The sequence below is a fragment of the Erigeron canadensis genome, chromosome 8 (assembly GCF_010389155.1).
Source record: "Erigeron canadensis isolate Cc75 chromosome 8, C_canadensis_v1, whole genome shotgun sequence".
Lineage (NCBI taxonomy): Eukaryota > Viridiplantae > Streptophyta > Magnoliopsida > Asterales > Asteraceae > Erigeron > Erigeron canadensis.
This window is the reverse complement of record NC_057768.1, coordinates 42730685-42755520: the sequence shown is the minus strand read 5'-3', so window position 1 is coordinate 42755520 and position 24836 is coordinate 42730685. Positions and strand designations below refer to the sequence as shown.

At 34.1% G+C, this 24836-nt stretch overlaps 2 protein-coding genes and 1 long non-coding RNA gene across 11 annotated transcripts; 2 read left to right on the top strand and 1 right to left on the bottom strand.

Annotated features, from left to right (window-relative positions):
* Positions 1 to 1407: 1407 nt before the first annotated feature.
* On the bottom strand, positions 1408 to 4328 carry LOC122611225 (cytochrome P450 CYP72A219-like). The gene is made up of 6 exons (XM_043784210.1): positions 4292 to 4328; positions 3576 to 3809; positions 3201 to 3421; positions 2534 to 2778; positions 2031 to 2415; positions 1408 to 1942 (listed from the first exon to the last, which is right to left on the bottom strand). Exons 1-6 carry the CDS (start codon positions 4326 to 4328, stop codon positions 1511 to 1513), a joined length of 1554 nt encoding a protein of 517 aa, XP_043640145.1. The 3' UTR covers positions 1408 to 1510.
* Positions 4329 to 7966: 3638 nt separating this feature from the next.
* LOC122611224 (serine/threonine-protein phosphatase 5) lies at positions 7967 to 15592 on the top strand. Of its 2 annotated transcripts, XM_043784209.1 has the most exons (13): positions 7967 to 8253; positions 8578 to 8747; positions 8834 to 8905; positions 10760 to 10910; positions 12507 to 12716; positions 13014 to 13122; positions 13221 to 13338; positions 13423 to 13570; positions 13655 to 13903; positions 14023 to 14148; positions 14345 to 14445; positions 14988 to 15062; positions 15184 to 15592. In XM_043784209.1, exons 1-13 carry the CDS (start codon positions 8157 to 8159, stop codon positions 15241 to 15243), a joined length of 1686 nt encoding a protein of 561 aa, XP_043640144.1. In that variant the 5' UTR covers positions 7967 to 8156; the 3' UTR covers positions 15244 to 15592. The 2 variants fall into 2 exon arrangements, with proteins under 2 accessions (XP_043640144.1, XP_043640143.1); XM_043784208.1 differs by lacking the exon at positions 12507 to 12716 and having other exon boundaries at positions 7974 to 8253.
* Positions 15593 to 18720: 3128 nt separating this feature from the next.
* On the top strand, positions 18721 to 24048 carry LOC122578484. 8 transcript variants are annotated; one of them, XR_006320513.1, is made up of 8 exons: positions 18721 to 19154; positions 19233 to 19640; positions 20311 to 20397; positions 20513 to 20635; positions 20855 to 20954; positions 22487 to 22572; positions 23491 to 23636; positions 23730 to 24048. It is a non-coding gene; the product is annotated as an uncharacterized LOC122578484 (long non-coding RNA). The 8 variants fall into 8 exon arrangements; XR_006320515.1 differs by having other exon boundaries at positions 18748 to 19640; positions 20314 to 20397; XR_006320512.1 differs by having other exon boundaries at positions 18749 to 19640.
* The last annotated feature ends 788 nt before the right edge of the window (positions 24049 to 24836 follow it).

The window sequence follows — 24836 nt, the reverse complement described above, 5'->3', positions numbered from 1 at the left end:
ATGATTTAAACAGACAATTGGAGCTTCTTAATCTTGACAGTGATGTGACCAACGTCGGAGGTCAACAGAGTTGTTCAAGGCCCGATCAACTTTCAATTCCTTTGACTTCTAAGCATACTACTACACCTTGCTCGAGAACCCCATTGGCTGAAAAGATGCTCTGTAAGTAACAGAACTTTGCATAATATATAATCATTTCACCTAGAAGAGGTTAATTATATATGTGTGCTACTTGATTGATTTCAACTTTATAAATGATAGAAAGAACCTGTTTTGCAGTAACATCTGATAATAGAAACAAGTGTGATTGTATTGAGCGCTTTAAAGGTGCACATTCACATGTTCAATCTGAATCAGTGGAGCCAAGAAGACTGAGTTTATGCCGTAAAAGCATCGAATGGGATAGAGCCTTCTTCAGTAATGCAGGTAATTGTTATATGTTGATGTCTATTTGGAACAGAGTTTATTTTTACATCGGTTATAAGTAACCCGACACAAGATTATATTTTTTAAGGTCTTGGTTTTACATTCAAAATCGATTCATATTTTGTAAAACTTACTTGTGTATCAGCATTGTTTAAAATCTGTCTTACAAGAGTTCAATGATGAAAATGAGTTCATTTACCCAAAATGCCAAGCTGCATTGATTTTTCTAGCATAAGGGACTGCCTTAGTTTTTTGTGATTTATGTAAAAAAAAACTGTTAAAATGTGAAATCAAAATATGCAGGTTTGTTGAATGCTGAAGAGTTGTGTATGGTAAATCGAGGCTTCAAGGCAGTTGAACCCGATCAATCATCTTCTCGAACTACAAAGCACATACGTCGACATACAGTTGCTGGATGGAATCAGACATTATTGGATGGAAATGGCTTTCACGGACAGACTTTAAAGGGTAAAGTTTTCAAAGATGTAAACCCTGGTCACCACCCTTCATCTGTTACGAAAACCATGACAGAACAATCCCAGAAATCCCATTATAAAACCCGTTTAAAACTGATGACTCAACGGCTTAAACATTCAACCTGACCCAAAGAATGGTTCAGCCATTCACCTGTTGACTATATAGAGTGTAAAGCTAACCCTTGTTGTTTCCTTATTTTGTTTGACCCCTTGTTTTTGTAAATGATCTGTTTATCTCCTGTTTCTTGTGTTCCACAATATCCATATATCATCTTTTTGAATTTATATAAATTGTCAAGTGGCTTATATGTCTAAAATCATTAATGTTCCTTATATTATCACACTTGCACATTTTTCTCTTGAACAGCTCACTTTTATTCACATTATGAATGGTTTGCAGTTTCACAAAAAGATGGTCGGTTTATAATTATAGATTAAAAAGCTCAAACTACGACAATTGAAAATTTTGATCCAACAGTATTACAGTAATATACTTAGAGTGTCACAAAGCTAAACGCTTATTGACTATACGCAGATGGTTTAGCCACGAAATTTAGTGTAATACAACTCTGCAGTCTGCAACTCTGCATCAATAAAAACACATTTACTTAGCACTTGAGTTTATGCAGAGTTAAGTGGGCACCGAATTGAGGTTGAAGAGTGATGATGCTACGTGGAGCATGCGAATATGAAGGAGAAAGTTCAAACGAAAATCGTGATAGAATCATAACAAGAGCCATTTTTGCTTCCAACATAGCAAAATTCTGTCCAATACATACACGTGGACCACCTCCAAAGGGAAAATACACTGTTTGTCCCTTGGTTACTTTTGATACACCTTGTGAGAATCTTTCTGGGTTAAACTCCTTCACATCGTCGCCCCATATTCTCGGATCATAATGTGAAAGCATTGTGTGAAGCACAAGGAATGATCCACCAGGTAAAGTTATGTTTCCTAATTCGGTTTCTTTGTGAATCATTCGCGGGATTGCTACTACTGGAGGGTATAGCCTAAGAACCTCGAGGAAGATCATATTGATCTGCAAAATGTGACATTATAATACTATAAATGTAACGGAAATGAATTGAGGACATATTAATTTGGAAATGCACAAATGAGAAACTTACAACTTTCAGCTGACCCAACCCATCCATATCTGGTTTTTTCTTCCCGAAAATCTTTACAACTTCATCCCTGGCACGATCTTGCCAATCAATGTGCTGACCCAACAAAATCATAGTCCAAACTAGCATATTTGCGGTAGTCTCTTGGCCTGCAAAGTAGAAGAGCTTACATTCTTCAATGATATCATCAATACTAAGTCCAAATTTGTTATTCCCTAACTGCTTAATTTCTTTATAGTTAGATTCCAGCAGTATGCCAAGAAGATCATCATTGCAACTTTTCCCCGCTTTCATTTCATCCGCTCGTTTATCAATTATACCACTTGTCAAACTCTTTACTTCTTTGTAAATCACCTTTATCCTCTTGTTGTTTTTTGTTGGCAGATATCTACAAATCAAGGGCAAAATGGTACTTCGTAATCATTAACTTCAAAGTAACGCATGTACTATACTTTAACTTAACACAGATCCATGTATACAAAACATTTTAGGAAAGATGTTCTCACTGTGATCCTGGAATGTAGATAGATTGAGAAACGGTTATTATTAATTCAGCTAGTTCTCGTTGAAGTTCAAATATTTTTCTTCCTTCGACATAGCTACTACCAAATGCTGTACGTGAAATTACGTCACTAGCCATTGTTTGGAGATGAGGCCACACATCCATTTCGCACGAGCTTTCTTCCTTAACTATTTCTTCCCATTTGTTGATCATGTCATCACAGCTAACATAAAAGGTCGGTACCATAACCTGTAACCAAATATCATGATCATAAGTGTGTCCAAAGCTGATCATCAAAAGTAGTCATTAACTTTGGGGAAATTATCACGACTTTTAGTGTTAGAGAACACAAAATTTGAAAGAGAAAATAGCGTGAGTACTGAGTACCCAATTTATTCTAAAAATGAATCAATTTAACTAATTTTTTTCAGACTTTCATAAAATACCCAACAAAATCGCAATAAAAAATGAAAATCGCAATAAGATTTTGAAAATCTTTATGAGATTTAGAAAATCGCTATGAGATTTTACAAAATCGCATATAGATTTTATAAAATCGCATATAGATTTTATAAAATCCCATAAAGATTTTAAAAATCTAATAGAGATTTTCAAAATCTTTATGAGATTTTGACTTATGTCTTAAACTAATGGATAAAAAGAAGCAAAACCTTAAGCTTTTCAACATGAAAGGCAGGATTGATAATCTTTCTATGTTTTACCCATCGCTCACCCTCAACGTCCACTAGCCCTTTTGCTAGCAACCTCGTTAATGGGTTTCCTCCTCTTTGCTTTTGAAAGTCTTGATAGTTTCCAAAAACTTCCTTTATCATTGCTGGATCTGTTGTATGTAATACAGGTATTGGCCCCGCCCATGTAAAACAATTGTTACCTATCAATCATCCATCACAACTTATTGATCATATTGTAAGGATAACAAAAAAGAAGATATTAACCATTCCTAAAAGAGTTGAACTTAAGCTATGCACGTTGGTGCTAATAGAATCCAACTAAACAAATAAATCTAAATGTGCATAATCAAATACCGTGAGTAGTAACAGAATAATGAGCGAATGACAAAACTCGTGGCAGGATATCATCAGTAAGATTAATGGGTTTAACATAAGCGTCAGTTATCATTTTCACCATCTCCTTCACATCTCCGTATAATAACTTATAGGAGTTTCCCTTGAGTCCTTGATCTCTTAGACACTTCTCCATCTTCTTTGGTTTCAACCAAACCCAATTATAAAACCTCCATACATACACTACCACCACTGCTATCACCAACGCTGCCACCCACACTCCTCCAACCATGCTTAATTATTAGCCTTGTCTCCCTATTGAAAGGTGTTAGCTACATTTGGTCTCTATATATATACATTGATGGGTAGTTTTCATAGTATGAATCGAAATTTTAAGGAATAAAGTTTGTTTGTTTCAGAAAACAATATAAAAACACTACAAACAACATTGTATTTGTTTACACTTTTAGTTAGTATGAACAAATTAAAAATTTTGTCATGTGTAAAAATATGGAGAACTAAAAGTATGTAGAAATTAACTCACACTTAAAATTGTGATATTATAAAAGTTGTGTGAACTTGGTGTTACAAATTAAATATGAAAGTCCACGTTAAAAAGTGTGAACTTTTAGAATTTTACAATAATAAGTGTGGATTAATTTTTACACACTTTAAGCTGATCTGTCACTGCTTGTAAATTGTAATCCATCAAAATAAAGTATAAATTAGCATGTAGCAGCAAAAATTATTTAACAAATTAACATACAATAACATTGTAGCAATGTTTTAAAAACCGGTATTTTAATCATACCGGTGTGAAAAAATATTCCGGTATTACCGGTATTATCGGAATTACCGAAAATACCGGCCGGTACGACTATTTTAGTTTAGTTTATTATTATTCTACAAAATTTGTTACAATTTAACCAAAATAGTCAAAAAACAGTTATAATTCACTCAAAAATAATAATAAATAGGTATTTTATAACAGAATATAAGGTTTAAATTACACAAATAACAAAAACTAACATTAAAGTATCATAAAAAAATATTTATAAAAAAATTCAAAAAAAAAATGAAAATACCGAAAATACCGGAACGGTAACACCGGAAAATACCGGGAATACCGGAAATACCGGCCGATATGAAATAGTGAAAATACCGGAAAAATACCGGGATTAAAATACCGGAGTACTCTCATATACCGGTATTTAAAACATTGTATTGTAGATTTAAGTCGCATTTGAGATAAATATATCCGTTAATACTAATCATAGGGTGTCATGGTATGTAAGCTTTTTGGTTTGTTAAGTTTGTTTGTTATCATATAATCAGCGTGATAGGAGAAAACGAAACATGTTACTAATACAGTACTATTTAAGAGTAAAAGAAACAGATTATTAGTAAAAGGGTTATGAAGATTAGTAGCCTAGCTCCCAATTTTGTCATAAGCAGATTAGGAGGGTACATCTTCTATATAAAATTGGAAAACCAATTTTTTTCCTTTTTTTTTTTTTTTTTAATTTCTATTTTTTTGGCAATATCCCTTTATATCATATGGTTGTACTTTACCAAAGTGATAAAGAAAGTGAGAGCGATTGATGGTTGTCGTTAGCGATTGATGTAATTATTGATCATATCGGATGGGAAGAAAATTACAAGGTTTGTGAATCAAGATTGTTTGTGGTAATTATTGATCACATCGGATGTGAAGAAAATTACAAGGTTTGGAATGAAGATTATTTGTCATAATTCTTATTCACATCGGATAAAAAAAATTCAAGGTCGGTTAATAATATAAAGAGATGACCCATATAAATGGATGGTCGTTTAACCCAAGAACTGCTAGAATTTACTGGTTCAACATTGTTATACAGTATTTGTTAACTAACTTTGAAAGCTTGGTGGTAAAATGTTAAACTTGTCAAGAATTAAATAAAAATGTGAGGGAGCAAATTATTAAAGCTAGTCAAAAGATAAGTTGGTTGAAGTTGCAGCAAAGATGTGTCTCTAGGGTGCACAAGAAAAGTACTCGTAATATATATACTTATCATTCTCATTAGGATTCTATTTTCTGATTCAATAATCATCTCATCTTTCTCTGTATTCTTTCTTTTGGTCATATCTTTGTGGCCTGTGGCCAGATATATAGTTCTGGAGATGGATCTAACAAAATATTTTGTTCAAAATCATAGTCCTACAAAGTAGAAGAGCCTACAAAAGTTCTGGCCATATTTCATTTTCTGCCAATTTAGGTGTTAGACCCAACAAAATCATAGTACAAACTAGCATGTTTGCGGTAGTCGATCTTATGTCCTATTGTCCTACGAAGTAGAAGAGCTTACACTCTAGTAGTATATGCCAAGGAGATCATTTCTATTTTGTTCCATTTTGAATTCATCTACTTGTTTTTCAGTAAGTCTATCTCCAATGTTAAGGACGTCTTTAGGCGTTCTTGATCTGTCACATCATATCCTCACAAATCGTTATATATCTTTATAAATCCTTCAAATCCTATATTTTTTCTCCAACGATACAAACATCCTTACATATCTTTTACCTCCAATTAAAAACAAGAATATATTAGGTAAGGCTAAACCCTTAGGTAAGGACATCCTTAAAAAAAATCCTTAGTTTTGGACAAGCTTCAACGGAAAAGGATATCCAAGGGCACCTCCATTTCAAAAAATCCTTAGTTTTGAATAAACTTCAACGGCAAAGGATATCCAAAAGCACCTAAAGGCGTTTAAGGGCACCTCAATTGGAGATACCCTAATGCCACTTATCAAACCCTTTACATCTTGGTATATCATCTTTATCCTTTTATTGCTTTTTGTTGGCAGAAATCTACAATAATTAAAAATGAAGAATCATTTAATTTCAAAACAACATATATGTGTTATAACTTTATAAGTTTAGAGAGCTATATATATATATATAAAAAAACATTGTTGAAATGTTGTCACTGTGATCCTGGAATGTAGATCAAATTGCGTTGATAACTATTTGAGAGTGTTCTTAATTGTTGAAGTTCAAATATTTTTCTTCCTTCTACATAGCCACTACCAAATGCTTTACGTGAAATTAAGTCACTAGCTATTGCTTGGATATGAGGCCAGACGTCTATCTCGCATGAACTTTTTGCTAGCTTCCTTAAATGTTTCTTCCCATTTGTTGATCATTTCATCACAACTCGCATATAAGCCGGTACCATATACTAGCATGTTTCTAACTTAAACTAATCGTTATATGTAGCCCTTAATTTTTAATAAGCACAACTTTTCTTTTAAAGAAGAAAAGATATCTCATATTCCAACTAAAGATATTGATGGGTTGAGTGTGATATTTGAAGTTTAAGTAATGGGTTAGAAGGGGTTGGATTAATCTAGAAAGAATTTGATGTTTTATATAATAAAACTGTCAAAAAATATGATTACAAAACTAATATTATTATACTGATAGTCCGTTTACTATGAAAAAAGCAAATCTTAGAGCTTATAACATGTATTTCATCCTTAATAAAGAGAAGTGATATATCTATAATATATTTTAGCCATCTATAACAAAAATACATATTTTAGTACACAGTATACAACTGTGTAAAACATGTATTGTCGTAAATTACCAAAATTTGTTGTAGATATATCACTCCCCTTAAATAAACTTAACAATATAAATGTCTAAATCCAATTCATTTGTAGTAGAAAGTTGATCCTTATTTTAAAAATAAAGTTGGATATTATTTTACCTTTGAATTCAAATCAATAGTTAATATGTGGATGTGGATTAAAAAGCAAAAACTTGTTTCACTACTTTCTAACTAAAAAGTGTCGAAATGAGATGTGGATGTTTTTTTTTAAAAATAACAAATATTATAAATTAAAGTATCTAATAAATTGCTAAAAACCAAACAAAAGTTACAAATACAATTACAGTATCTAAGAAAGCAGTACGAAACTATGTGATCCCAAATGAGTCCCAACGAGCAACAAACAAAAAAGTTACAAGAAAGGAAAGGGTTCATAAACCACTTGTCCCAGGAGATAATAAGATTCTTATACCGACTCGTAGCCCACAAAAACGATTGAGACACAATGAAATCAAACAATAATCCCGAATGCTTCTCACGAAAAGAGAAAACTTTGTTGTTTCAGTAATTCAAAATAGCCCACATCGAAATAAGATGTGGACAGATGTTATGTTTGAGTGTTACGAGTTCAGTTAAACAACTTAACGAGTCTAAGGTCGCTTGAAATGGGCGAACGAAAATGAAATTTGAAATAAAAATTGATAAACATAAAATCCTGGGGAAAAAACTATAAGCATGTAATATCAAAAGGGTAGTAATTGAAACTTTAACAACAACCAATGTACTAGTAGTGTGCCAGAGGCGCCGGAACCATCTATCTATCCATCCATGTATTAGGGTAAAAAACTTCCTTTTCAATCCACTACAAAACGTCGCCGTTTACAGTGAAATCAACACAAACAAATTTGGGCCATATTCTATTCTATATATACACATACTGTCTTTTGTAACTACATATAAACCCTAATAATTCACCCCTTTATATAAAATCGTCATATTATTATTATATTATTATGCCCTCTATGTCTACTACTGAAGAAATAATAAAATCAGATGTTTCGTCTTTAGATGCTGAATCTATCAAACAACAAGCTAATGAAGCTTTTAAAGGTACTATCTTTTTCCCTCAAATTCTTTTTCATCACTTTTATTACATACTATTATATCATAATATTATGTTTTATTGTCTCCGAAATAGTAGTCTAGTGGTCAGGGACATACAACATAAAAAACAGGTTTAAATCTCGGCCCTTTAGTTATCGTGTTACGCGGTTTAGTTTCTTGTCTGTGGTACTGGTCGTAGTGCCTTGTTTATTCGTAGTTTTATGCGTTGGCTGTGGGACGGGTTAGTGGGGATGGGTAATGGGGTGATTTTATTATGTATACATACATGTATACTTATATATCTATTTGTGATATGATGCGATTTGGCAGCAAAGAAGTTTCATCAAGCAATTGATTTGTATTCAAAGGCGATAGAAATAAACGGCGAAAATGCTGTGTATTGGGCAAATCGAGCTTTTTCGCATACTAAATTGGAAGAATATGGAAGTGCTATTCAGGATGCATCTAAAGCTGTTGAGATTGACCCTAAGTATTCAAAGGCATGTGCTTTTTTCTTATTTGTGTATAAAGCTTGTGTTTTTATGTTTTGAAATTCGTTTTTTGATTAGTTGTTGTTGATTTTTAGGGTTATTATCGACGTGGTGCTGCTTATCTTGCGATGGGAAAGTTCAAAGAAGCACTTAAAGATTTCCAGCAGGTTTGTGTTACTATTCATTAATTTATGATTTTATGTCTATGTACTTAAATTTGGGTTTCTTTAAACTTCATGATGTGTAGATATGGTTAATTTTGGTACATATGGACTATAAAGTTACGATAGGATGTTTTAACTAGGGTATATGGTTATGTTTGTATTGGCTAGACTAGGTTTTTTCTTGATTCGTTTCCGGTTTTTGGTTTTACGTTACTCTTTTTTAGTTTCTTTGTTCTAGAAAGACAGATTAGGAATAAGTCAAGTATTATAAAGGGGTTGTTTGGCATTGGTGTTTAACAGAAGTTGGCTACTTGATGAGTATTATGTGTATATTTCAGTGATATAAGTTAAGTATTATAAGATGATTTTGACAGAGAAACTAAAAGGGTGATACCAATTAGTTAGGATGATGTGGACATAAGACAGGAACATGACAATTTTGGAGACTTGGGGATTATCTATTTATTTTCATGTGTACATAATATTCTTATTACTTTTTACAAATTTGATAGGTTTTCATACTTTAGGTTTATTAGGATTTGGGTTTGAGAACTCCAACAGGGTCGCTTAGCAGTAGCTGTAGGTTTTGATTTTTTAAAGGAGGTCAAGCTAAAACCCACAAGTCTTGAAACAAATTAATCTATTTGGAGCCATACCCTCTTTTATAGATGGAAATTTGCCCACTTTATGTGGAGGGAGAGGGACACTCTGTATAGATCTTGTGGATTTGACCCACCTAAAATGGTGTCGATACCACGGTTTACCAAAAGATAAGAAGGATTGGGATGGAATTTTAATATATGTAGATGCCGTTTACTGCGTCAGTAACTATTTCTTCATCAATGAACCTCAGAATGCTTTTGTTTTTCACTGCCTTGACCTAATGTCATTAACCACAAGTTCACTTCACAATCATGTGTGTTGCATCCTACTATACATAATGATTGGTTATTACTATTTCAATCCTAAGCAAAAAGGAACCTATTTAAACTAAAACGGGAATGCATGCAAGCGACTGGCATGACAAAGAACATAAATTCTACAATCTTATCACCTTGAATGTATAATATGAAAATGTGGTATGTCTAATAATACTAGTCCGTAAACAAAACTCATTCTACTGGTTCTTGGTGTGATGATAAAACTAGCAGTTGAAAAATGTTGGTTTATAATGAGAGATAATATGTACTCAATATGTAAATGCAACAACAGAGGCCAAATAAACTTCCACGCTGGTGTTAGGATTTTACTTATTTAATGTAGTACATATGGATAATTATGATAACACAGCAATATTATGCATTTACTGTCAATTTAATCTTAGTTTTTGAGGGCCGTTTTCAGCAAAACCACTATTCTTATTCCAATTATACAGTCTTGAGCAAATCATAGGTCTCATGCCTATGATCTTTTTGCTTTGAATGAATGTATGGAAAATACGATTTGGTTAATCCAATTGGTGATCAATCTACTTCATTTCTCTGGCATTTGTGCATAATGGGAAAAGGTAAAAAGTAATGAAAGAAAAGAACTATAATATCTTGCTTGTTGAAAAACTGATACAGTATTTAGGATAATAGCGATTGATGATGAAAATCAAATTATTTTGTTGATCGAAACCAAATATTCGAGTTCTTTATCAATTTATCATATAGTTAAGTTATGAAATAGTGTGAGGTAAACCACTATCACTCATGTAAGTTAGTGGCTAAAGGCTTGTGCTACATGTTTGTGTTAAATATAAATTCAAATGGTACTTCAGTGTTACAAATGTCTAAGTGTATCGCACCAATTTTTTTGCGCATGAAATTCTAACTATTGACAAGTAACACAATTGTCGCCTTTATGTGAAACTAGGTGAAGAGAATATGTCCGAATGATCCAGATGCTTCAAAGAAATTAAAGGAATGCGAAAAAGCTGTTATGAAGCTTAAGTTTGAAGAAGCAATCTCCATACCAACTTCAGAAAAACAGTCAGTAGCTGAGTCAATCGACTTTCGAACTATAGGTAATTAGTTTATCTTTTGATTATTTTTAGTTGGTAATTGTTAATGGGTTACTGTCTTTTAAGTTTTTTTTTTCTTTCAAATTTATATTATATCAACAAATGAGATTAAGGAAGTGTGTTTTATTATACCCTTGTGATTGGAAATAGACACGTGCATTTACCATTGGAATCTTATCTGTGTTATACCTGGTTTTTCTCTATATATCAAGGTGATAAATTGTTGCCGACTTTGTAGCCATATCTTTTTAAGTGATTAGTGTCTGAAATCTGAAACTAGTTCTGAATAGGTGCCTAGGTGGTTGTATCTGAAGCCTGAAAGCAGAAAAAAGTAAAGTAACATATGTCTGAATGTGTGTAGTTGTTCAGTATGCTTCTTTGACTGTTAGAGTTTCATTGATTTATTTGAATAAACGGATGGCCCAAATAAGTACGATAGAAAATATTATCATTTTTCCCCGTGCATGGCAAACCACTATTGAATAAATTGACTACACTGAAACATATAGTTTTAAGTGTTGCGGGAGATACAAAGCATCCCATTTCGAATGAAATTTGAGATAATATACAAACTGTAACTTAATATGCAAGTACACCTTTAGTTATACAAGCATCTTGAATCCTCTCAATCTCTACTTTATCTTCTCCAGGTCTTTATCTTGACCTCTTTCTTTCCGTATAACACTACTTCTGCTTGCTAACCAAATGGATCATTAAATTGACATGTTTGAGCAATTGGTTCTTCAGTTTATATTCAGATCATGATAGATGACTAGAGGTAGGTTTTAGAAACATGATTGCAAAGTTGGGATCTTGATCTCGAAAGAATGGCTAATAAGAATTTTGTCATTGATGGTTAAATCATTTTTATATGTAAAGATTGAAGTTCAGAGTCTTGGAAGATAGGAGGAGTTCAGAGTTTTAAACCAAAAAAAAAGCTCTTGTAGGAAAATATCTGATGGATCAAGTTCTTGTAGGAAAAACTAATAGCCCCTTTTTGTATATATTTCTTATATATCTTTCTTTTTTTGAAAAGCTGCTTTAGTTCTTAGACCATTGGTGCTCCACGATGCAAGCTGTCATATAGTTTTGCTGAATACTGTCATCCCCTTGTGCTCTTTTGGGAGTGTCATAGCTGTAGAAATCTTGTGGGAATGGTTTTTTCTTGGGGTTCTCTTTGTGCTCCAAAAATAACCAGTCCACTTAGATTCATGCTGCTACAGATAAATAGTTCGCAGCCATCTGACTGAGTTGCAGTGTACATGTCTTAGACTGTTCCAATAATATTCGGTTCATATTGTATTTTAAATTTTCTTTGAATCTCACTTCTTGCTGCGTGTCGTTTTTCTCTTCAAACCAACAATATTTTATCTTTGTTATTATATTAAGCTTAGAGGAACTTGCTATTGTCTGATTTAATTCTTCACCACCATGACTCTTAGAAGTTGACTCGATTGATGTAGGATTATAGGAAGCTGTCAAATAGGACAGCTGGTCATGTTTGATCTGTAGCATGTTATGTAGTTCGTATCAGTTTCCTTGTGTCAAACGTTGATGCTTATGCATTTTAATAGCGCTCTCCCTATTTTATCATTTTAGGGACGGGCACAGGCTCATCGTACCCTTTCCCTCAGGTTACTGCTGCAGCTGTGGCAGTAGCACTAGTGGCTATATTGATGCTGGTGGTGAGGCCTATTGTGGCCATTTTGGTGGCATTTGCAGCACTGGCAATGTATTTGGTGGTCAAGAAGACTGCTTGGTGGGCTGGCTCTCATGGTTTCTTAACCAAGAGTCAAATACTGAACATAGGTTTGAACTTAGCAAAGATCATAGCAAAACATATTTAAATAAAATATGAAACTGAAAGCTCTTAAACTATTAAAAGTTACAGTGCAAGAACAAGTAGCAAATAAAATAAGTGAATAAATTCTATGTTTTGAGAAATTAGGTTAGCACATTGTTTAGTGTGGCTGAATGTTGCCATTTATTGCATGTGTGTATATTATTAATTCTCTTTCTGTTTTTTGCTAGAGAGTTCAGTTAAATGATGTCTTGGAATCTTCTTATGGGGTTGCCGATTAATTGTTCTTTCTTTGTGAAATGTAGATGTTGAGCCACAATATACCGGGGCAAGAATAGAGGGGGATGTTATAACTATAGACTTTGTGAAGAAAATGATGGATGACTTCAAAAATCAGAAATGTTTACATAAAAGGTATATATGAAAAGTTGTGGAGTTACTGCCGTCATTGCTCATTTATCTTAGTTTTTATTACTATTACTGACCTCTTAACATCGTTAAATGTGTTGTAGGTATGCCTTCCAAATTGTTTTACAGACCAGGGAAATCTTAATGGCTTTGCCATCTCTGGTTGATGTGAATGTTCCAAATGGAAAGCACTTCACTGTTTGTGGTGACGTGCATGGTCAGGTAGTTCACGTAGCTAGTGCTATATGTTTTGATTTGCTACTTAAATCATTATGCTTGCTTATTATCGATTGTTTATGGATGCAGTTCTTTGATCTTTTAAATATCTTTGAGCTCAATGGTCTCCCCTCTGAAGAAAATCCTTATTTGTTTAACGGTGACTTTGTTGATCGTGGATCCTTTTCGGTAGAAGTTATTCTCACATTGTTTGCATTCAAGTGTATGTCTCCATCAGGTAAGGGTACCTTCTATTCTGTTATTAGCTGTTTCTGCATCTTTCCCATTGTAAGTAATTATGTTCTTTTCTTGATCTTTTCAGCTATACATCTTGCTCGTGGGAATCACGAGAGCAAAAGCATGAACAAGATTTATGGGTTTGAGGGTGAGGTCAGATCTAAGTTGAGTGATAAGTTTGTGGAGCTCTTTGCCGAAGTTTTCTGCCATTTACCTCTTGCTCATGTTATAAATGAGAAAATATTTGTGGTTCATGGTGGACTTTTTAGCAATGACGGTGTGAAGCTCTCTGACATTAGAGCAATCGATCGGTTTTGTGAACCCCCGGAAGAAGGTATGGATCGAGGGATCTAATTTTCTGGATTATTGTTCACAGACCTGTACTTGTAGGTTTTTGTTTTATTTAATCAGTTTTAATTTAATAGATGTGCTAAATTACAATGTTTATTTCAGGGTTAATGTGTGAGATATTATGGAGTGATCCACAACCTAATCCTGGTAGAGGACCAAGCAAGCGTGGCGTGGGTCTCTCTTTTGGTGGAGATGTTACCAAAAGGTTTTTAAAAGAAAATAATTTAGGTAATGTAATATTCTCTATCCCATAAATACCTTCCTATGATGACTAATGGGGAAGTCTGATGACCTAGCCTGTCTGGTCAATGCTTGATAGCAAATTAGGTACCCTTTAACGGATATTGTGGCAGTTTTATAAAGTAGAAGGACTTCGATAAGTTGTTGTGTACGTTCTCATAGAATTTTGTGGTTCTTTTTTCAGAATTAGTTGTCCGATCTCATGAGGTCAAAGATGAAGGCTATGAAATTGAGCATGATGGGAAACTTATCACTGTTTTTTCAGCTCCAAACTACTGTGACCAGGTATCTAATTTGATTCCTTTTTAAGTGTATGGATCTATAAAGTTTTCTGCTTACATTCTCGATGATGTGTATATATAAATGCCGATATATACATGCATGTGTGTATATCTTGTATGGTAAAGTAGAACGTAGAATTTGTTTTTTTGACATGCACATTTTACCAAATAACTTCTCTTTGTTCTAAAGTAATGGAGGTAGTCTGAACTGCTCAACTTTCCTTTACCAAATAGTTTATGATATTTTGGGGTAGGGAGATGGGTCGATCTGCTTATTGTTCTGTCTAAATGAGCCAGTCTTATCCCTGGGTCACGTTTTTTGATATGTTGGATCATGTAATTGTTCGGGATAACCTTATTTTGACCCATTGTTAGCCCTAGATTAAGTTATTGTTGGTCTCTAGAGTTCAATGTGTACTTCCCTCTAATCTAGTTATGGGTGGCTTAGGTCAAGTCTTGTTAGACATTTTATTCAATAAATTTCGACTAATAGTTGTCTCTTCTTATTTCCATTCGCGACTTTATGAAACTTGGTGGTTGTTGCAGATGGGAAATAAGGGCGCTTTTATTCGGTTTGAAGCCCCTACCATGGAGCCCAAGATTGTCACATTTTCAGCTGTGGTTAGTCTTTTGTGCATATCTTTTATTTATACAATTCTTGTTGATGCATCACTATCTTTGGTATTGACTACAGGTGGATATTTTTATTTTGTTTTAATCTTGTACTTTGTGTAACATTCAGCCACATCCTGATGTGAAGCCAATGGCATACGCCAGCAATTTTCTCCGCATGTTTAATTAGTCTTTGTTGAATGTCGCATTTGGGTTCTACTTTTGCTGAAGATGTTGAAGTCGGGTGTTTTCTCTAATCTACAACTGCACATATCGCGTAAAATCCCGAGACATGTCCGCTGTTGCTTTTATGCTCAGACTTAATTTATTTATAGTTTTATGTAACCAGAACTGGAATCAGGGTGGCATAATTATAGTCCCCTGTAAAATGTAGTTGTCCTTTTGTTTTACTATGTATCTACCATTTTCTACACATTTTCTTAGAAATATGCTTTGTGTGCTTCTTCGTTTGAATCTGAAGACACCAACTTAATTGTGAAGAACAATAAAGAAATTATGAATTATACCTCTCTGAAACACTTGTTCCTCTAGAGTTGAGTGTCACCGGACACAGACAGGTTTTTGTTATCTTGCAAATCTCACTTTTTTTCCCCTTATAGACACCGAACAATAAAGTGTCATGTACTATAGACACGAAAATAAATGGAGGTCTCACGCTGTCCCTGACATGGTTCTCCGACAATGCCCCCACGAAATCAAACTTTCGTCTTCTTTAAAAGGGATTCCCAAATGCATCTTTGATGCCAAGTTCATGGTATGTCTGTGGTGATTTGGTAAATCATTATGGACTTGCATGTTTTATGCAAGTTGATGAAAGTTTGTTTATAGCGTATAAGTTAATGAGATACATTCTAAACTGAAAATTTAAGACCTTTTGTAAAATTAGTATAATTAGACATTTAATGCCTTTTTTTCCCCTTACAGAAATAAAGTGTCATGTACTATAAACACGAAAATAAATGGAGGTCTCACGCTGTCCCTCACATTGTTCTCCGACAATGCCCCCACGAAATCAAACTTTCGTCTTCTTTAAAAGGGATTCCCAAATGCATCTTTGATGCCAAATTCATGGTATGTCCGTGGTGATTTGGTAAATCATTATGGACTTGCATGTTTTATGAAAGTTTGTTTATGGCGTATAAGTTAATGAGATACATTCTAAACTGAAAATTTACGACCCTTTGTAAAATTAGTACAATTGGACATTTAATGTCTTTATGTTTTTCAGCAACGGTTGGTCATAGGGTTGAAACTTTATTGGGAAATCCTTGCCAATGAGATGGGGTATGAGAGTTTTCTCTAGCATTTAACTGGTTTCCTCCAGAATGATAGTGGGACTTCCACTATCAGTCATGTCCTCGGATTGACTGTGTTGGTGACGTGATCGATCTCTACCGGACGATGAAGAGACAATGCCACTGAGTTCAATCACCACTGCTATTAAAAAATAAAATAAACGATATAAAGAGAAAACTGGTGGATATAAACTTGTAATATCAGTATATCACAAAGGTTTTGAGATACGTTTTTTTAGATTTATTTTTTGAAAGGTATTATTTTTTATTATTATTTTATTATATGTACCTTTAAGGTCACATGATCTAATGTTACATGAAGTGATAAATACTAAAGGTGTCTAAAGTCATTATTTTAAAAAAACTTAAAAAATTTATTATTTAAAATGTTTAAAAAGTTTATGGTGAAATTTTAAAAGCTTAAAACTATACTATTCATTTCTTTTTATCTTGATATAGAAAGTAATGTTTAAATAGGCTCGCCTTAAATTAAAAATTAGTTTTGATTAATAAAGACAAGCATAATACATACGCGTTGCAACGGATACTATGTATAAGGTTTCTCATGTCACGATTATCTTGTTTTTGATTATTGATTTTTGGTCAGTTTATGTATTACTTCCTTAATTGTTTGCCAAAAAAAATAGTAGAGTGTTTTCCAAATAAAGAGAATTATAGAATATGGAAGAATATGGGTAGAGAATAATAGGTGTATATGGACAAATAAGTAATTCACATGTTTTGAAAATTTTAAATTTTCAATACCACCAGTAATTTTTATAAGGTAGGATATATGAAAGAAATTACTTCTTTTTTAATTTAAATCTCTTATATTAATAAAACAAAATTGTGATGATGTCATTTTACTTGAAAAGAAACTTTCATAACATGTTAATATATGATCTTGATATTTTTATGACAACAACAACAAGACCCAATCCCTGCGCGGGGTATGGGGGAGATAAGCTGTAGACAATCTTACCTCTACACAAAGGTAGAGAGACTGCTTCCATATGGACCTCTGGCTACAAAGGAGTGCAAGACGGAAAATGAGAAATGTATAGAAAATCATACCTGTCTGCCGAGAATCTAAAAAGAAGAAATACCTGTCTGGGCGACCTAGATAGTCTTCTTTTCCCATATTGCCTTGCCAAAGGAGGTGTGTGAGGGTTTGGCCTAGAGAAGTGGCTTAGCTACGCTACAGAGGACTTTGACGTGACAGGAAGAGTGGTAGGTAGATGGAGGTGGAAGTACGGAATTCCGTATGCGTTTGAGGAGCTTCCAGGTAGAGGTCAGTGGAATGCGAGGGTAAGGCATATGGGTTTTAGATTAAGTAGACTTTTTATTTAGACTTTGGTTCTCTTTGACCTTTCGTAGGGGTTTTTGGCCTTGAGTCTAGAGAGGCCTAAACCGAGGGGGGAGGTTACTCTTGTGTTTGTTTCCCCCAAGATGGCTGTCGAAGGACATGACCAATGAGAGTTTATCTAGAGGACTAGAGGTTTAGGACTAGTTTATTGGTTTTGAAGAGCAGGTGAGAGGATTAGGATTAGGATAGCTAGGTGGCGTAAGGTAATTTTTTCCCGAAGTTGTTTAGAAGTAGTTATGTTTAGAAGTAGTTACGGTGAATTCTTCAGAAAAAATTATGTCTTCCACAATGGAATCTGATAAGTGAGATTTCGAGTAAGTGTTTCCATAATCTTCTTATGTCCGAAGAAATAGTCTTGGCTCAATCGGGATCTTTTTAGGTTTTGTCATTTCTTATTTATTTGTATGTTTGTCTTGGTGTTTCCCACTACTTGTTCGAGTTAAGTATTAGTTTGCTACTTTTATGTTGTTTAATATGCCCAGTATGGTTGCTTTTGTATTTGTATTTGTATTATCAAACATGTTTCTAAGATATCGGTAGGACGCATGAGTGATGTTTTTATGACATTACCATAAGATAAAAAAATGAACAAAATAAAAAAAAAATACTTATTTCAAGATATTTTTTAATAGCTAATCATGAAAAGTTTCTATTAAAAACATTGTGTTATTATATATTAAAAATTTTTAAATTGTATTCGTCTGTACCCATATTATGGGGGTTAATTAGTTAGAATACGAGTAATAAATACGTTGCTTTACATATACGCGGGTTAACCGACTTAACTTCAACTTATATATACTGCTACTAATGCTGATGTGATATTACATTATTCCATACAACAATTCGCAAATACAGGATTCTCTTTTTATTTCGATTTTATAACTCTCTGCTTGCGTTTAGGGTTTTTCCTTCCTAAGAAATAATTGCATTTAGGGTTTGCGTTCTCCAATTTGGTTTCGTCAAGTAACTGTTTCTTTATTCTTTTTTATCTTAATTAAAATTTTTCATGATTTAGGGCTTGTTTCGTCTAAATTTTGTTTCTCAATCTTCATTCTTCACTCACCGTTTATGTTATATATATACATATAAACCATCATCGATGTGCAGCGGCGGCCGCCTTTAAATCTCAATAGCTTTCGATAGTTGATTGGTTATCTTGGAATAAGTGGCGGTATTTTTTTTATTTTTTTTTGTAAATCGGCCCTTTTTTTTAGCATGCTTTGATGTAAAATTGTAAAGTAATCGATCCTTCTGCGAATGAACTATTATATTTTATTTTTAACATATGGTAGGATATCCGTGTCCACATTCTGTTATTTTTGGCTTGTAAACCTTTTGTTAGTATGCTGTCCAATATAGTCTATGGACCCTTTATACCGGTATGCTTTTCGTGGCATTGATGGACCCTTTATACCGGTATGCTTTTCTGCCACATTCTGTTATTATGGACCCTTTTCGTCGTTATGCTTTCCGAAGTTGACCCTTTCCTGTCAGTATGCTTTACGAGGTAACTATTGTACCTTTCAGTCAGTATGCTTTTCGAGGTGACTATGGACCCTTTCCATAAGTATGCTTTCCAAGGTAACTATGGACCCTTTCAGTTAGTATGCTTTCCGAGGTAACTATGGACCCTTTCATTTAGTATGCTTTCCGAGGTAATGTGGACCCTTTCAGTCAGCATGCTTTCCGATGTAACTATGGACCCTTTCAGTCAGTTGCTTTTCGAGGTAACTATGGACCCTTTACATAAGTATGCTTTCCGAGGTACTGTGGAGTGTGGACCCTTTCAGTCAGTATGCTTTCCGAGGTAACTATGGACCCTTTCAGTCAGTAAAAGTAACTATGGACCCTTTACGTCAGTATGCTTTACTATGGACCCTTTCCGTGAGTATGCTTTCCGAGGTACTGTAGTCTACATATCTTAGACTCTATGAATATCATTATATCACCTCTTGCTGCGTGTTGTTTTTGCTCCTCAAACTAACATTATTTATTATTTAAGTTCAGAGTAATTTGCTAATTGTCTGATTTAGTCCTTGCCCACTGTGACTCTTAGAATTTGGCTTGATTGATTTCGGGATTGTAGAATGCTGTCAGATAGAGTAGCTGGTCATGTTTGGTCAGTGGCATTTTATGTAGTTCGTATAAGTTTGTGTCAAACGTTGATGCTTATGCATTTTAGGGACGGGAACAGGCTCATTATATCATTTCCCTTAGGTTAAAGCTGCAGCTGTGGCAGTAGCATTAGTGGCTATGTTGATGCTGGTGGTGGGTCCTATTGGCCACTTTGGTGGCATTTGAAGCACTAGCAATGTATTTGGTGGTCAAGAAGACTGCTTGGTGGGCTGGCTTTACTGATGGTTTCTTTATGAACATAGGTTTGAACTTAGCAAGGATCATAACGAATCACAGATCTAATTAAAATACGGGTATAGAAGCTCTTAAATTATTAAAAGTTACCGTATAAGAATAAGTAGCAAATGAAGTACGTGAATAAATTAGATGTTTTGAGAAATTTGTGGAGCTCATTGCTAAAGTTTTCTGCCATTTATCTGTTGCTCATGTTATTAAGAAGAAGATATTTGTGGTTCATGGGGGACTTTTCAGAAATGCCGTGGTGATTGAGCAATTGCACGACTTTGTGAACCCCCAGAAGAAGGTACGGATTGAGGGTCCGAGTTTTCTGGACTACTATTCACAAACCTGTAATTGTAGGTTTCATTAAATTTAATTTAATGGATGTGCTAAACCATAATATTAGTTTTATGTTTCAGGGTTAATGTGTGAGATATTATGACGTGATCCATTCCCTAATCCTGGTAGAGGACGAAGCAAGCATGGCGTGGTCTCTTTTGGCGGAGATGCTACCAAAAGGTTTCTGAAAGATAATAATCTAGGTAATATAATATTCTTCATCCCATAGATACCTTCCTATGATGACTAACAGGGGTGCCTGATGACCATGTCTGACTAGTCAATGCGTATAATAGCAAATTTAGTACCCTTCAACGGATTTTGTGGCTGTTTAATAACGTTGAGGACTTCCTTTTTTCTATATATGTGTTTGGCTGGTGTTACATTCTCATTGAATTTTGTGGTTCATTTTTCGTTTTTAGTTGTCTGATCTCATGAGGTCAAAGATGAAGGCTAGGAAATTGGGCATGATGGGAAATTTATCACTGTTTTCGATTTCCAAACTGATCGCAGAGGTCAAAGGTAACTAATTTGATTCCTTTTTAAGTGTATGGATCTTCAAAGTTTGTTAACTTGATTTATTGTTGTCAAATTTTCATCATTTAGGGCTTTTTTAGTCCAAATTTTCCTTTTTAACTGTTCCCTCACCATCTATGTGTTATAAGGAATGAGAATATGTGGTTGTCAGATACCAAAGCTTGGGTGTAGAACTCCTCACAACTTATTTTTTTAATCTGTAAAAAACATGGGGGGCCAATCATTTATATATTATACAATGAGTTTCAAACAATCAGTATGTGAGGGGTTCTACACCCAAGCTTAGATATCTATCATCCATATATGTATTCACTTTTTCATATATATATATACAAACCATCAAAATGTGTAGCAGCGTAGTCGCCAAATCTCCAAGGCTTTCGATAGTTGATTGGTTATTTTGAAGTTAATGGGGTATCTTGTTTTTATCGGTCCATTTGTAGTAGTCAGTATATGCTTTGTTATATATGCTTTGTGTATAACAGTCGACCCTTTTTTCTTGATGGTGTTTACTCCGTAATCACGCTAATGAAGTGTTATATTTTATTATTAACTGGTGGTATGGTATCTATGTCCAAATTCTGTTATATATGGCGTGTAAAAAATCGACCTTGTTGTCAGTATGCTGTCTAATACTCTAATATAGTATATGGACTCTTTATATCAGTATGCTTTTCCAAAGTATTTATGAACCCTTTCCATCAGTAACCTTTCCGGTGTAAATTGTTAACCCTTCCAGTCTTGTATGCTTTCTGATCTGCCCCTTTCGATGCTTTCTGGTGCAACTATGGACCCTTTTTGTCACTATGTTTTCCGATGTAATTGATGACCTCTTTCTGTTAGCACGCTTTTTCAATATAATCTATGAACGGCATCCTTTCCAATTTTTAACAGTGAACTGTTTCTGTTGGTATGCTTTCGTGAAAAAGGTTTGATGATTATACTGGTTATCACATTGATAATTTACTTGATACTGTTCCGATGGGTTCGTATACGCTTCAACCTTCTGCTAAACATTCGACTTGTAAATGATCACCCCTTTGGCGAGTATGTTTTATGATGTAAACGATACTCCCTTTTTGTCATATGCTTTATGATATAAGAATTGACCTCTTTTTCGCGAGCATGCTGTATGATGCAAAGATCCACCTTTTTCGTCAAAAAATGATCTTTACAGCATCATAATCAGAATGATGATTTATTTGAAATGATGGTATGGTAGCTTAGTCAAAGTTCTGAAAATTTGATCTGTGAATTATCTACTCTTTTTGCCATTATGCTTTCTGGTGTAAGTAGTCGTCCCTTTTTACCAGTATGCTTCTGATGTAAGCAGTTGACTCGAGACTGTCAACACTTCCTGCTAGTATACTTCTAAAGATCATATTTAATGGACTTTACACCATGTAATCACATTGATGATTCACCATATCTTTTTGACTATGTATATTGAAATTTGGAGATGTAAAATATTGACCCTTTCTACCTTTCTGATATTAAATATCGACCTTTTTTGCCAGTATGCATCTTGAGGCAATTATTCAATTCCTTGATAGTATACTCAACCGATGTTGTGGTTGTGGTCAAAGTTCAATTGGAAAATCTGGTACGAATATTTTCTGGTGTTTCATTTTCATCTTTTTTTGTTATGATATATAGACATGACTAGTTTCAGTGTTGTGTTCTTTGAAATGATGTAGGATATTTTTCATGAAACTACAAAGATAATATATACATGTCAGGAAAATTGAGTCGCCGTACCTGAGACTCTATCCTATTCCTCTTTGATTAGTTTCCTGGATTATTTTTCTACTTTTGCCAATGATAATCTCTTTAGCTTGGTTTACAAAGTTCTGTATTGTTTAGCCACATGATGCAATGTATGATTATTTTATATAATCTCTTGTGAAGTACTAGATGAAGAAGTAGTCTTATATGTGTACACATCTGAAAATCCCAAAGCCTTAATCATATGGTCTGGCTGGATGAGAATTGCACCACAAAAAGCCCTCTTTCTATAGTCGAGCTGCTTCTCTTTCTTTAGTCGAGCTGCTTCTGGTCCCCTATCGATAGATAGTTTATGGGGTCTCTGATATTCATGTCTTAGGACAACTGAACAAAACCCTTCTTTCCCTGCGGAGCTTGCTGGTGTTGTAACCTCGTTCTTTTAGACCTGTTTCCTTAAATTTGCAATAAGCTGACGTACTGATGTCCTAAAATGACCTTTTTTTTTTTAATTTGATACCATTCGGCTCAAGGCCCCTTGGTGCTTCTACTACAGATATGTTGCATTATACTTTTCTGCTCTGATGCTGTTCTTCTCGCTTCTAGTGCCTTCAACTTGGTGTTTGTTTGTGTATGAACAATACGAAAGACAAATTTGGCTCCTTCCTCATCAATATATATTATTTAACTTTCATTCTTGTTAATAGTTTTGTAATTCAAATTGTTACCTATGATTTCAATATTTTGATTTCTCCATTGCCTGAGCTGCAAAATTCCATAAGCAATTTGAATTGCACAGAGGGTGATTATTGTGAGCATGACTTGGATGGCAGTCAACAGAAGTCATTAACAATGACACTTTCTCGAATGGAATTTAAAATATGAAAATGTGTTTGGTCTCTACGATTGTTCAGAATTTCTTGGCTTGCCACCAATTATCACAAGGTTAGACATTACTTGATATAAATTGTCTGATATTTGGCATTCCAGTGAAATATTTATACAGATCTCTTATCGTGAATTTATTTTTATTTAAAGAAATAGGTTATCTGCATAGATGAATTGAGTAGTGGACACTCAAATGTCCGTTGGTGGCCTCCATCCTTTTACCTCCTCTGTTTCCCCTGGCACCGCTCAGAATTGCCTACCTCAAACATATTTGATCTGCTAAATATATGGAGATAGTTCTTATGATTATCTGTTAGAAAGGTGTTCTGGCTTAAAGGCGAATAGTAGAATATTTTGTAGGTCGTGTTTGGACTTTGAACAGAGTAGTCCCCTCTATAACTTTGAAACCTTTAAATCAACACTGGAAACATGTTATGGGACTGTACTACTATTACCTCATTTTGCAAAATTCGGATTTCTCTTATTAATTGTATTTTGATTTGAGGTGGATTGCTAGTTTTCTGAACTGAATCAATTGTGTGGGCGGTTCAGTAATAGTTGATCTTCCTTTTGTTTCTGTAAGCCTGGGTAGAGGTTCAATAAGAGAGCTCTCTTTGGTCGACTAATCATACCCACTAGGAAGGCTCTTTTCACTTGGGGTTTGTAATTACTAATGATGTCAATGTTTCTGACATGTCTATGTTGGATGACCAACAAAATTCAATACACATTGGAGACTAAATCTTCGAGTATTGCATTCAATGCACAAGTTTGGATTATGGATGTTAGCTCAGATACCTGTTTTCAGTGAAGTCAGTATCTCTTTATGGCATATGTTGATTGAGTAAAAATTCTAAGCTGTTACTAATCAATGAAGAACTATATTTTACCACAAATTATCTTTAAAAATTGACTTTAATTTATTATGTGGTTATATAAGGAGAATTTTAGTGTCTGAACCTCCGGTTAAAAATTATCGTTGGTCTTTAAAAATTGACGAGTTGGTATTTTATTTTATTTAGGTAATATTTTGTTGATAGGTATGGTCGTTATCTTAATTTTATATTTGGTGTTTTTTTTTTTAAGTATGGCTCAACCCGGTATTTGGGCAGGTAAGATTGTGTACATCGAACATTCGCGCCTCCTTCATTCCTTTCTCTAATAAGAGAATAGGATGTGAATGGTGAAAATTTTGTCTTTAGGAATTGAATGTGAACCGTAAAAAGTCAAAAAAAGCTTACGGAATGGATATGTATA